This window comes from Solanum tuberosum, unplaced genomic scaffold, assembly GCF_000226075.1.
Source record: "Solanum tuberosum cultivar DM 1-3 516 R44 unplaced genomic scaffold, SolTub_3.0 scf00354, whole genome shotgun sequence".
Lineage (NCBI taxonomy): Eukaryota > Viridiplantae > Streptophyta > Magnoliopsida > Solanales > Solanaceae > Solanum > Solanum tuberosum.
The window spans coordinates 417,563-430,744 of NW_006239278.1; the positions used below are offsets into that span (position 1 = coordinate 417,563).

At 33.2% G+C, this 13,182-nt stretch overlaps 1 protein-coding gene across 2 annotated transcripts in view; it reads left to right on the top strand.

The window, feature by feature from the left end:
* The first annotated feature begins 5,777 nt into the window (after positions 1-5,777).
* The window catches only part of LOC102606376 (uncharacterized), a 13,477-nt gene continuing 6,072 nt past the window's right edge, over positions 5,778-13,182 (top strand). For both annotated transcript variants that reach the window (XM_015315279.1, XM_006361412.2), the window contains exons 1-10: positions 5,778-5,880; positions 6,967-7,472; positions 7,715-7,943; positions 9,115-9,389; positions 10,767-10,934; positions 11,027-11,803; positions 11,888-11,979; positions 12,592-12,654; positions 12,763-12,851; positions 12,954-13,019. In XM_015315279.1, the coding sequence (XP_015170765.1) occupies positions 7,060-7,472; positions 7,715-7,943; positions 9,115-9,389; positions 10,767-10,934; positions 11,027-11,803; positions 11,888-11,979; positions 12,592-12,654; positions 12,763-12,851; positions 12,954-13,019 (2,172 nt within the window). In that variant the 5' untranslated portion in view covers positions 5,778-5,880; positions 6,967-7,059. The remainder of the gene's footprint in view (positions 5,881-6,966; positions 7,473-7,714; positions 7,944-9,114; positions 9,390-10,766; positions 10,935-11,026; positions 11,804-11,887; positions 11,980-12,591; positions 12,655-12,762; positions 12,852-12,953; positions 13,020-13,182) is intronic.

Genomic DNA, 13,182 nt, shown 5'->3' on the forward strand with positions numbered 1-13,182 from the left:
GGAGTAATTAAGGTTATTCCCTTCTTTCGATAGAGATTAAGAGCGATTTGTCTAGAATATTGTAATAAACTATTCTTAACCACATTTGATCATGTTGTCTGCCCTACTTAATATTCTTATCATTTGTGACTTGTACTCTATTAATAACGATTCAATGCTTAAATACCAAATATAGATTATTCGTATAGATCATTTATAGCTAGTTGCATGATTTCATGCTACTTGATTATTTGTTGACCTTTGCGGATTAGTGAGTCTTGTATGCTCGTTTATACAGTTCACCTACATGCTAGTGAATTTTGTGTTTTCGATTATATAATTCACCTACTGAATTACTCATCTTATGTGCTTGATTATATTGTTTGCTTGCGAATAATTTAGAGTATTGTAATCATATTTATAGAGCTAATGAGCTCTTTTAATTGTACGAAGTTGAGAGAGCCTTAGACAAACAGTTGTACAAATTGTTCACGTACTAGATAATTATACAAAGTGTCTATGGGGCCAAATTATTAGCAGTAAACATATTAGATTGACTTAAATTTGTCTATATATTTATTATTATTTGTACATGTCAAGCTTATGAGAACCCTGTTAAATTAGTTGTTTGCTTATTTTCATATTTGCGTTAGGAATTGTTGGATTGTGTTGTGATTATACACAACTCTTTTTTGTAACTGCCTTCAGTATAGTATAACATCACTTGGCCAAGTTAGGTCGAATTGATTGTTGAATTGAATATCATTTGTGAGGCTTGAGTAATGAACAAACGAGTACATTTTAAATTTTGATTATCTATTGATTCCTAACTGATTGCGTATGATACTGTATTATATGAAACACTTTATTGCTTGAAGGCGTTGTATTCATGTTTATGTGTCTCAATAGAGAAGTAGAAAATCTTCTTTAGTAGTGTTGTCGAGTTTAGCTAATCAATAAGCTTTACTTCATTTGAAGTTGTATATTCAAATTTTCGGAGCCTATAGCTGACAGATGGGTCAGAGTTTTATCCTGACTAGATATGACTTAAATAATTTGAATTAAAAGGTATTTATGGATGAAATTGTTTTTAAAGACTTTATTTGAATCTATTTCATCTACTTTACCTGCATCTTAAGCCTTGTGTCATGTAAAGTTGATTCGCTTGGACAAGTCAAGATATTAAGTGTATGTTCGTCTAAGTCAAAGTTCGAGGTGTGACAATATTCATAAATAAGACTCCGATGTGATACTAATTTTTTATTTATTAAAAGTTGAACAAGAGCACTGATATCTTATTTTGATTTAAAATATAAACTTTGCGACATTGACACCCAACTAGCAATAGCTCGTTGATGAAGCATTTGTATCACTAAAGGGCATTATAAGAAACATTTCTACAAAAAATCAAAACATAAATAAAAATTAATATTTCATAACAATAAAAGTCTAAAATATAATGCATTAGCTGAAATGATGACCTACACATGAAATACAATTGTCAAATAGTATATATAAGACATTTTTAGCACAGACAAAAAATACTAAGTGATTCTTCTCAATTGTTCTAACTTCGGTGGACAAAGTTACCTGATACTTGTTGTTGATGTGGGAGGTGATAAGTATCTCGTACAATTAGTCAAGGTGTGCAAAAGTTGACCCAAACTCTACGGTCATAAAAAAACATATATAAGATAAACCAAAAACATAAGTCACGAGTAAAAAAAATTGAAAGGAAAAAATTACATAAAATAAATAAATAAACCTAAGTCAACCAGTCTAACAAAAGTTATACGAGGTAAGTATAACTCGACTATACTGATAGAAAATCTTTATATATAAACAAACAGCAAGCAAATATTGATCTTTGTGGACTCCGATAAGATACACTAGATCTAAATCATATAAACCATCATGAATATTGACATTCGATAGACTTAAATTCATGGTTCATATGACTATTGAATTTTGCTAGATTTGATAGTCCAATGTTGATATCAGTTTAGATAACTAGCATCTACACAATAAATAATATAAGAAATAACATCATCATGATACTAATATCATATGAATCAGTCAAATCAATACACGTAATGATGTTAACTCTGCTTAGCATGATTCATACTAATGCAATCTTTGGATAATATGTTTAATTTGTAGAATTGTTTTTCATATTTTGTTTTAAGTCTTACCATTGACATGTCAAGGTCATAAAATAGTATAACATATAATAAGTAGATTAAAATTGAGTAAATTTTAGAAATAACAAACATAATAGACATAATAAGGCTCTATAGTTATAGTTTCGATAATTGCGCTCCATAGCCATAGTTTTGTTTGCTATGGAGGCCTTGATTTGTATATTTCGTGTGGTTTGTATATTTTGCTTGCCCGTTTGTATATTTCTCTTGCGAATATACAAATAGGGTACGGTACGTATATACAAATTTTGTATTTATACATTTAGAATTTTTTCAGAACTCCATTTGTATATTTCACTTGCCAATATACAAATAGAGTAATCTATTGTGATTTTTTCATAAATTGTATACAAATAGCTAGAATAAACATACAAATTAGAGATTTATCCAATCAGAAATCAAAATTTTCAAAAAAATGATTTATACAATTAGACGAATTATACAATTTTGGCAATATTTAAGGAAACTATATATGTGAATCACAAATTTTCAAAATAGTAGCTATATCATTTAATATCGTTTAAATGTTTGCTATTCTACACAATTTTTTCATTAAAATATCATAAATGATCTATCGTACACGCTTACCTCATAACATCTTAGGTGTTTTGAAATTAGCACTGCCCCCAGTGCTTTTAGACCAACAAGCATTTCAAAAGTTAAAATCTCTCTTACCTCAAAATTAATGAGAATTTTCAATTAACACTGTCTGATTTTTAATCAAACGTCTTTTAATAGGCTTAGTATATGCAAATGTTAAATATAGTATCAAATTAGGTTAGGCTGTCCATTTCATAAGTACGGAAAAAGTTAAAGTCAAGACTAAAAAAATCAACCCTCGATCAACTTGATTTGATCGTGAAACAAATTGTATGAATCTTAGTTAATAAAATACTAGAAAAAAATATTAATTATCCATAGAGAAAAATTAAAATAGAAAAATTTTGCGTACTCAAAATTAAGAGGGATACCACACACTACTAAATCCAAATTTTTACATTTCTAGCATTGAAAATTTATATTCTGATTGAAAAATTCGTTCCTTTAACGATGCTTATTTTTGTGTTTTTCTTTTAATGAGATGCTATTCTTTAAAAAAAGAGTTGGACTCTTTAATCGATAAAAGGATAACCGCATGCGAGTTAGCTGGAAAAACACAAGCTTAATACATCATTTTCTTAATCCTTTTCATATCTGAACTATTAATGTTTCAATATAATATTGCTACTATTAAGTAACTTTTTAAAAAATGAGATGATGAACATTGTTTGAATAGTCTAATTTAATTATACACGTAACAAAATAGTAATAAAAAATTCACAAGAGTATAATATTTTCATTTTATGAATAATCATAAGAGAACCTTAGACCCGCCTACGTGGCGCCACCATAAACTATAATTTTCTTTTAATTTATTTATTTCCAAAACTAGCCTTCCTCTTTCATGAAAAGTTGTGACATTTATGAAAAAAATGTGACTTTTATGAAAAAATGTGATTTTAATGAAGAGTTGCGACTTTTATGAAAAATTGTGACTTTTATGAAAGGTTGTGACATTTCCGAAGGGCTGCAACTTTTCCAAATAGTTGTAACCTTTCCGATAAGACACAATAAACATTTGTTCACACTACCATTTGTTGTCTATAAATAGAGAGATTTCCTCTCATTTTAAAACAACTAAAATTCTGAACATCTTCTTCTTCTTCACAATTAAATATTTGTGTACTTTGCTCCTGTTGAGTGGCTCGCTGACACCATTGCTTATGTTACAGATCTTGGTATGTATTTTTACAGTCATTAATTTATGCTTATGTTATTAAGGATAAATGATAAGAGGTAATAATTTCCATTCTCCTTTACATTATTAATGTTTGTTACTATGTAACCTTGTATGTAAGATAATATAGTGTTTGGTTTTAATGACAGATAGGTTTTAAGTATTATTTTATAAATTCCGTGATATTAAATTCCCGCGCGAAGCGTGGGTAATTTTACTAGTTTACATAATATTTAAATTGTTTTTATTAAGTGAAAATCACAAGAAGAAAGTTTCTAGAAGAAAAAAATGACAAAAACATATGAGAATTTTGTAATTTGATTGTCAAGTAAAATAAAATTAATGTTGGCTTAAAATTTAGTATGATTTATTTCACACTAGGGTGATAAAATATAGAAGTAAACTACATAAATTACCTAATTATTTTTCATACTTCTTAAAAAAAGAAAGAAGAGAAGACCTAAATAATTTGTAAGTTTTAAATAGAAAATTAATAAAAAACACATGATGTGTTATTTAGTTAAGTCAAATATAAAAATTTATAAAAGAATTAATATATTTCTAATTTCTTAATACTTTGATCATAATCATTTTCAAATAATAAATATTTTAGTTATTTTTTCTTCTAAGGAAAATCTCTAGCAAATTTAAAATGTTAATTTTTAAATACTTTAACTGTAATCATCATTTTTAGTGATTAGTCTTACTGTTTTCCTCCTAATTGAAAGCCTTCCAACTTTCCAAGATGATTGGAACTAGAATCTCAATTTTAATTATTTTTTATCATCTACAACATAAAAAAGGCTAAATATTTAAACTTCACACATTTACTTTTTATCAGTAGATACATATGTGATTAAGATTTCTTCAATCAAATGTTACATTAATTTGAAAGTACATTACATGCCGTAAATTCTCTGCATCATTTAAATAGAAAATTAATAAAAATTTATGATGTGTTATCAAATAATTAGTCAAATCGGATTTTTTGTAACAAAATTAAAATGTTAAATTCTTAATACTTTGATCGTAATTATCATTCTCAAATACTATAGTTTTACTGTTTTTCCTTCCCAGGAAAATTTATAATAAGATTAAAATGTTAAAATTTTAATATTTAAACCGTAGCATCATTCTCATTGACTATAGTCTTATTATTTTTCCTCAATCGAAAAATCTTCCAAGTTAATTTGACTTAAAAAATATTTTAACTATCAACTACAATATAAAAAACTTTACATTTAAACCTCATTAATTTAATTTTTTATCAGTAAATACTTAAATATTTAATTTTTTTTTCTAATCAAGGCTCGCCTTTGTCCTATAAATAACAAACCACAAACTCCACACCATCAAATTTCATTCATTTCTAGCAATACTCAACATCGTTTCATCCTTTCAGTTCTCAAATCTCCTTCTCGTTTTCCTGAATAGTAGTGAGTCAAAAATCCAACCCTACAATACTCTTGACAATCACATCTTCTTTAACTTATCAATCCTGATTAATCATCGAGAATTTAATAAAGTTGGAATCCAAACCCTACCAACACTTTTTGATATCCCCACACTCATATAGTCATATATATACCTTCTCTATCCTATAAAAGAAAATCCAAAAAAACCCAAAAAAAATCATGACTAGACAAGTACACTTTTTGCAAATAACTTGAAAAATCCTTTTTACCCCTAAATTTTAAGCGGGCTAAACAAACCGCGTCAACCAAATTAGCCGAAAACGAAAAGAAGAAGAAAAAAAGAAACAAAAACAAAAATCAAGCCCACCATTATACTTGTAAGTTTTTTTTTTTTAGTTTCTCTCTCTTAACTCTTTTTTTCCCTTCACTTTATTACTTTCTCTCTCTTCGTTTCATCTTTTCGCTGTATTTTCTCTCTCTTCGATCGCTTCCGATCAGTGAATGCTGGGTATGTTTTCGATTTTTCGATATCTCAGTGCTTGTTAATTGAAGTATTTTGTGTGAATTTCGTTAGTTTTTAGTGTTTAACGGGTTGAGGGTTGGGTTTGGGGTTGGGGGAAGGGTTGATAAACCCTAGATTTTCAGTTTTGTTGGAAGTAGGGTTTGACGGTCAGTTGAAGTGTTGTGATTGTTGATTTTGTGTGAGTCTGCATTTCAATTTGAATTTTGTTCATTTAGCTCAACGAATTTCAGCTGAATTTTGTTTGTTTGGTTGAGTTTTTACTTGAATTCAGTGTGTTTCAATTGTTCTTCTTACTGACTAGCCTTTTTGGAGTACTCCGCTTCTATTGCTATTATTGTTGAATTGGAATGAGGATTTTTTAATGTTATGCCTTAAATTTAGTCAAAAGTTTCGATTTTTAATTTTTTTTTTACTTCAAACTTTGGTTATGGAATTTAGTGTCACTTATGACTTTAGATAAGATTTCAACTTGTGTAGACGCTATGTCATGTGAGTTTATGTTTTTTATTCGTTTTGTTAATTTTTATTGAACTTTATTGTTCAGTATTGAAAATTAGAAAAGTTAAATAGTTAATAGTTCATTGATGAAATGCAGTTTAGTTTACCCAAATAAATGGATAATTTTGTTGGAAACTCAATTAAAACCATAAAATGTTCAAGTGTTTCTTTCGCCAAAATCTAATCTTGGTTGGAATAGTAATGGATTTTCCTAAACAACAAAAGATTATAAGCGTCTTGCTATTTTTGTAGTTATATTGTGTTAAGATTTTGCAGTGATGAGATTGTTGCAATGTTTTTAGTCGTAATGTGTTAAGCTCTTGCTATGTTTTTAGTTAAAATGTGTTAAGTTCTTGCTGTGAAGAGATTATTTGTGAGGTAATGATCCATGGTTCCCGAACGGTGTGTTAAGTGAAAGGAAAAATTAAATAGTTTCTCAAGGGAATTGGCTAGGTCTTAGTCCTGAATTTTGGCGAGCTTGCCTTTCAGAGAATGATGTTTCACTGGATTTTTAGTATTGAGAATCTTTCGCAAAGCTGGCGTTTGATTGCCTCTTATCTTGTGTCTTTAAAGGTTATAACTTCACTACAAGCTGATCTTTTTTCTGGACCCAATTGTAAACGGGAAGATCTTTGGAGATATAATGCTCTAGTTCTGAGTTTGTAAATGGCTGGAAATGGGAGATTTAACTTAACTCCAGCTAGCAGTGACTCGGGTTTTGTTGGAAGCTACACCAATGGGCCTAAGGGGAGCTATATGGGTCCCAGTATGGACAGGTCTGGGAGCTTCAGAGAGAGTTCAGACACCCGTATATTTGGTTCTGGGAAGGGTGCATCCCGGGGAACTGGTGCAGTCATGGGTGATTTGCCTTCCCTGTCACAATGCCTGATGCTGGAGCCAATTGTAATGAGTGACCAAAAATATACTCGCTCAGGCGAGTTAAGGAGAATTTTGGGCTTTACTGTTGGGAGCACTTCAGAAAATTCTTTTGGTGCTGCTCATTTGAAGTCTTCACTTCATTTTGGTGATGAATTAAAGAAGTTCAGAGATAGTGTTGCAGAGTCGTGCAACAAAGCTAGGTACTTTTGTCCTCTTAATTAATAAACTAGTTTTCTTTGGACTAATCAGCTCTGTTGCATCCTTCTTCATGGTTTTGTATCTTTTCTTGCACTGATCAGCACTCTCCTTCTCTTTCTTGTGTTTGTACTAATTAAACATCTTGATGGCATTCTTCCTTGAGTATTGGATAAACTTCGATTGAAAGTTACCCTACCTTAAAGTCAAGTTGCATTGCTGAGATGCTGTTTTTTGTTTGGACTAGTGGTAGAGCTAAAAAGCTAGACGAACAATTGCATAAGCTGACAAAATATTCTGAAGGCATACCTTCTAAGAAACAACAGAGGAATGAGCAGTTAACAAATGAGAGATTAGGTGGTTCAAGAACACAGATACATCGAGGCCCTTCAGATCTTGTAACACAGAAGACAGAGGAGCGGCCGAAGAATAGTACTCTTAACAAGCGTGTACGCACATCAGTGGCAGAAACTCGGGTTCGTAATTGATATCATGTTATTTAAATTTGTTGACCTTAGATCAACTACTTTTCGTGACAATTGTATGCTCTATCCAAGAAAAGGAGCTATTTATCATGTTGATAAGGCAGCATAATGTTCCAAAATTATTATTTTCCCCTTATATGTTCTTCTGCATAACCCACATGGTATATATATTTTTTTCGATAAGTAATAACACATAGGATGATGAAAAACTGCTCATAGAGGATTTTACTAAATAACTTGTAGAACAATGGTGTAGACCATAAAAGATATATCGGAGAACGATGTATCTTTGTGTTGGCTTTCTACAATTTGGTATACCTCGTGTATGTGGTTTTTCTCCACAACATCAATAAATTATTTCTTGTAAAAAAGAGAACATCAACAAAACATTGCTTTCATAAAAAAAAGGAAATATGGGAGAAATATTGTTCTTCCACTGCGCTCATGGAAGGAATTGCGAAAATCTATTTCATGGGGTATAGAAAGTAGAGGTGTGCATTACATATACTTCAAGTTTAGAAAAGATTGGGAATGATGCCAGGGCAGTAAGAGGAAGAGAGATTTGCCCCTAACATGGAATATTATTTATTTTTGTATAAATAATTAATATGAAGGAAAGCTCCTTATATCTCACGATTTTCAATTAATGAATTAACTGTAAGTAGGAGGAACTCACTTTGTTGTGAGTTCCATTTACAAGCATTGAGAGGCTGGTGTTTCTCAAAATCTTGATTTCTTCTAATTGAACTGCCATTAGATCTTGCAAAGATGGAGGCTCTGTGCCAGGAGGATCTTCCTCTGGTTACTCTTCTAATGACAGAGAGAATTGTAGCAGGACAAGATTAAGTGCCATCCGTGGAGCCTTCATTTCTAGTGGGTGGTGCATGATACTAATTGCCTTGTTTCCTCTCTGCACCCTTAAAGGAACCTCTAGATACTCCACAAGTATAAATTATCATTTGGCTGTTTGCTTTCTTCTTTTGTGTTGCAATGGAAAAATTCTTTCTTCTTATGCCCATCATCTAGCATTGCTTGGTTAATGAAATTTTTTCTTTCTGTTGAATGAATACTGTTGGATATTACTTGCTGAGTATTGTAAGCTTCATCTGCTTCTTCTTGTATCAAAACGCCTAGTGATCTTTTCCTTTTCCATATAAATCAGGCGGAGTACCGGAATAGTGCTCTATCCAGGCAGCCTATGATAGTAAAAGATCGAGACATGTTAAAAGATAGCAATGCCGATTCTGATATGTCTGAAGAAAAGATTCGCAGATTGCCAGCTGGAGGTGAAGGTTGGGACAAAAAGATGAAAAGGAAACGATCAGTTGGTGCTGTCATTTCAAGGCCTTCGGAGAATGATGGAGAGCCTAAACGAATGCTGCATCATAGACTTGCCAGTGAACCTGGCTTGTCACCTTCTGATTCCCCTGGTTTCAGGTAAATGTTATTCTGGAATTATCCCCAATAACATCACTTCCATGTTGATGTCATTAAGTTTTATATAAGAATGTTTGGTTGAACTATTTGCCGTCTAAGATGAAGGATAAGTCTCGTTTAGGTTCTCTGGCTTTGTTGAGTTAACACATTAATTTAAGTTTGAACCAATTGATGATGCCTGTTGCTCTCAGTTGTACAAGACTGTAGATGTTTGTAGATGATGGTTTTAGTACAGGATTGCAACTTTCACTTCGAGGAAGTGTTAGGACATTTCTATTCAATATTGTCCAATTCCAGATAGGTTTAAGAAAGTAAAGGAATTACTTCGCATTTTGTTGTAAGATATAGCGGGTAAGTTCCTTACTTCATTGAATTGCTGTACTCTTCTAAGGCAGCAGCTTAAGCATTAAGCATTAAGCATCTTGTTTTAGTTGGAATGTGAAGAATTACTTGGGAGAATAACCAGTGAAGAGCAAATGGCCTACCATATCTATTAAGTTGAGTGTCCTCTTTGGTTTATTGCCTTCAAGACAGCCCTCGTCGGATCAAGTACCAGTCCTTTGCGGGTAAGCCTACTTAAGTAAGGGAGAGTTGTCTTCTACCCAATGTTATAAAAGGCGCTCTTAAGCCCTGAAGTGAGGCTCAAAACGTGTTGAGCGCTTCGCCTCACTTAATGTGCGCTTTAGTGTCGTCATCAAGGTTCTAAGACATACTTTTCTTTGCCAATGAACCTCTTCTAAAGAGACGGCACTAAACAATTGCTATTTCACTTTATCGTTATTATTTTTCAATTTCTTCGTTCATATATTTGTCCTTCATTCTTTTAAATTATTAGTCTTGGACTAAACATATTTATTGTATTTTTTCTCCCCTTGCACCTTTTTTCATTAAAGCCCACGCTTTATTTGCACTTTGTGCTTAATGCCCCAACGGAGCTTAGGACTTTTTTGCGATTTTTTCTTTTGATAACACTGCTTCTACAAGCCTCTAGTGTTTGATTGACATGATTCTAGTTAGAACTCGGTCAAACAGAATCATTCATTTCCTGTGCCTTCAATCTCTTATTCATTCTTTGTTTTGCTGTTTTTTCGTGTGAATAGTTGTTTTTCACGGCCCTGATAAAAATATTTATTGTCCAAATGAGAAGATTTCAAAAGGAATCACATTTGACCTTTATTTTCTTAGGTTGAGCTAAGGAACTTACATTGAAATTGGATACATAGTTTGATGCTTTATCATGCATTTTTGACTACTGTGATCTTAGAACATTCTCTCTTCAAGATGCCTTTTTGTTATTTTTCATTTTTGCAGACTTTGTTACCTAGCACTGGCTTAAGAAGAATAACTATCTATGTTGTAACCAACTCTTTTGTACAGGTCGGGAATATCAAACGGTGCTGGTAGCATTAATAAGTCAGATGGCTCATCACTTGCTGGTTCTAATGCTCGTACAATGCTTAAAAATGAACAGGAAAAGTCTGCTCTTTCTAGGGATCCAACTGCTGGTCTGAATAAAGAGCGGGTGCTGGCAAAAGGAAGCATTAAGTATGTCTTGGTTTGCAATACATTTTGTTTTTATCTCCTAACTAATGGGTGTTCTCAGGCTGAATTCTTACTATGTGGTTTTCTTCCTCTAGGTTGAATAGTCATGAGGAGAACCATGCTGTCTGTCCCAGTCCAACAGCAAAAGGGAAGGCCTCAAGGGCACCACGGAGTGGCTCCCTTGCTGCTGCTAATTCACCCTCTAACATTCCCCGTTTACCTGGAACCTTGGAAAGCTGGGAACAGCCCCCAAATGTCAACAAAAATCTTGCTGTAGGTGGGGCTAATAATCGCAAGCGTCCATTACCCACAGGATCCTCGTCTCCACCCATAACACAATGGATTGGTCAGAGGCCGCAAAAAATTTCTCGTACAAGGAGGGCTAATCTTATCTCACCAGTTTCAAACCAGGACGAGGTGGAGGTGCCATCAGAGGCATGTTCACCTTCTGATTTTGGAGCTAGGTTAACTCCTGGTGTAACAAGTGGTTCTATTCTTTCAAAGGCTGCCAGCAATCTTACGCAAAACCTTAAAGTTAAAGCCGATAGTGTTTTATCCCCTACCAGACTCTCTGAAAGTGAAGAATCTGGTGCTGGTGAAAGCAGATTAAAAGAAAAGGGTGGTGTTACTTGTGAAGGTGAAGAAAAAACTGTAAATACTGTTCAGAGTAATGGGGTGTCTACCTCACATATGAAGAAGAACAAATTTCTTGTCAAAGGAGAAACAGGTGATGGTGTGCGAAGACAAGGCCGAAGTGGAAGAGGGTCGGCATTTTCTAGGAGTAGCATTTCTCCTACAAGGGAGAAGTTTGAAAATCAAGTCACAGCGAAACCACTTCGTAACTCGAGGCCGGCTTCAGAAAAGCATGGAAGGTTCTGGTCTTTTTACTGAAGAAGTTTCTTGAGCTTTTGCTGTTTCTCTTCTCCATTAACTTAAATCATATTTGATTGTGGCAGTAAGTCAGGCCGTCCTTTGAAAAAGCACTTGGAACGCAAAGGGTTTTCTCGTCTCGGGAATCCTTTGAGCAGTGGTTCTCCTGATTTCACTGGTAAATCCCTCATTTACTTACTTAAATAAATCAAGTACTTCAGTGTAAAATTTTCCTTCACTAATGGGAGTATGTTTCTTAAATTTTTAATGAACCAGTTTGCCCTTTTCCAAGATTTTTTCCCCAGGTTCTAGCAGTCTGTATTTGTCTTTTAATGAACTCATTTGCCTTTATCCATGATTTGGACTTCTAGTTTCTAGCAGTCTCTGTGTGTGCCCACCTCCTTATGTGGTGAAGAATATGGAGGTGGTATGATGTGATTCATTGGAGAAGAGAAAAACTGATTTGTTTTTGTATTTCCTTCTGTTCACTGAAATGTAAAGTCAGTTTTCAGTACATTATCAGTTTGTTAGAATGAGCTGGTATTGATTGTGGACAAAGAAATGAAGGGGATGAAATAAAGGAATAGGAAATGGCTAAACTTGTATCTTTGATACTACTGAACTTGTGTGACCAATTTCCAGTGATTGTTGAGTTCCACTGTTTGATATTTAGGTTATAGTTTTGGTTCTGCCCCTAGTGCGGGCTGACAATTGGCATATTATCTAGGTGGTTCTGGTTTCCCCCCTACCTCAAACAAATAATATTGCTATCTCATTTTCGATATTTCAGGGGAATCAGATGATGACCGTGAGGAGCTCCTAGCTGCTGCAAACTCGGCATATAATGCAAGTTGTATGTGTCTGACATCAAAATTCTCCTTTCACTCTTTTGTATCCATCTTTTTTGGTAGGAAAAAATATAAACAATGAGGTACTTAGTTTATTTTGATTGCTGTTGTAGTTCACGCATGTCCAAGTGCATTCTGGAAGACAGTGGATAGACTTTTTGCTTCTGTCAGTGCAGAGGAGAAATCCTACCTTCTGGAACAGGTGACAACTAATGATGATTTTGATTGTACCACACAACTATCTGCTTTTGTCTGATAGATATGAGATGTTTATTAAGTCTTGTTCTTTGATGTTTTTTATCAGCTGAAATCAGCAGAGGAATCTCATGCTAATCTGTCTCAAACTCTTAATCGTTCCAATAATGTTCTGGTACCTACTGATACCTAATTATCTTTATCTTGCATCATAACTTATTTTTAGCAGTGATTTGGTTGGTTGATAGTTTATGCGAAAAGTGGGAGGATAAAACATTTCTCTGTTGGGGATTGAAACTGGCTTCTGGTGGGCGAGCTAGGGCCTTGGGGGGTGGGGT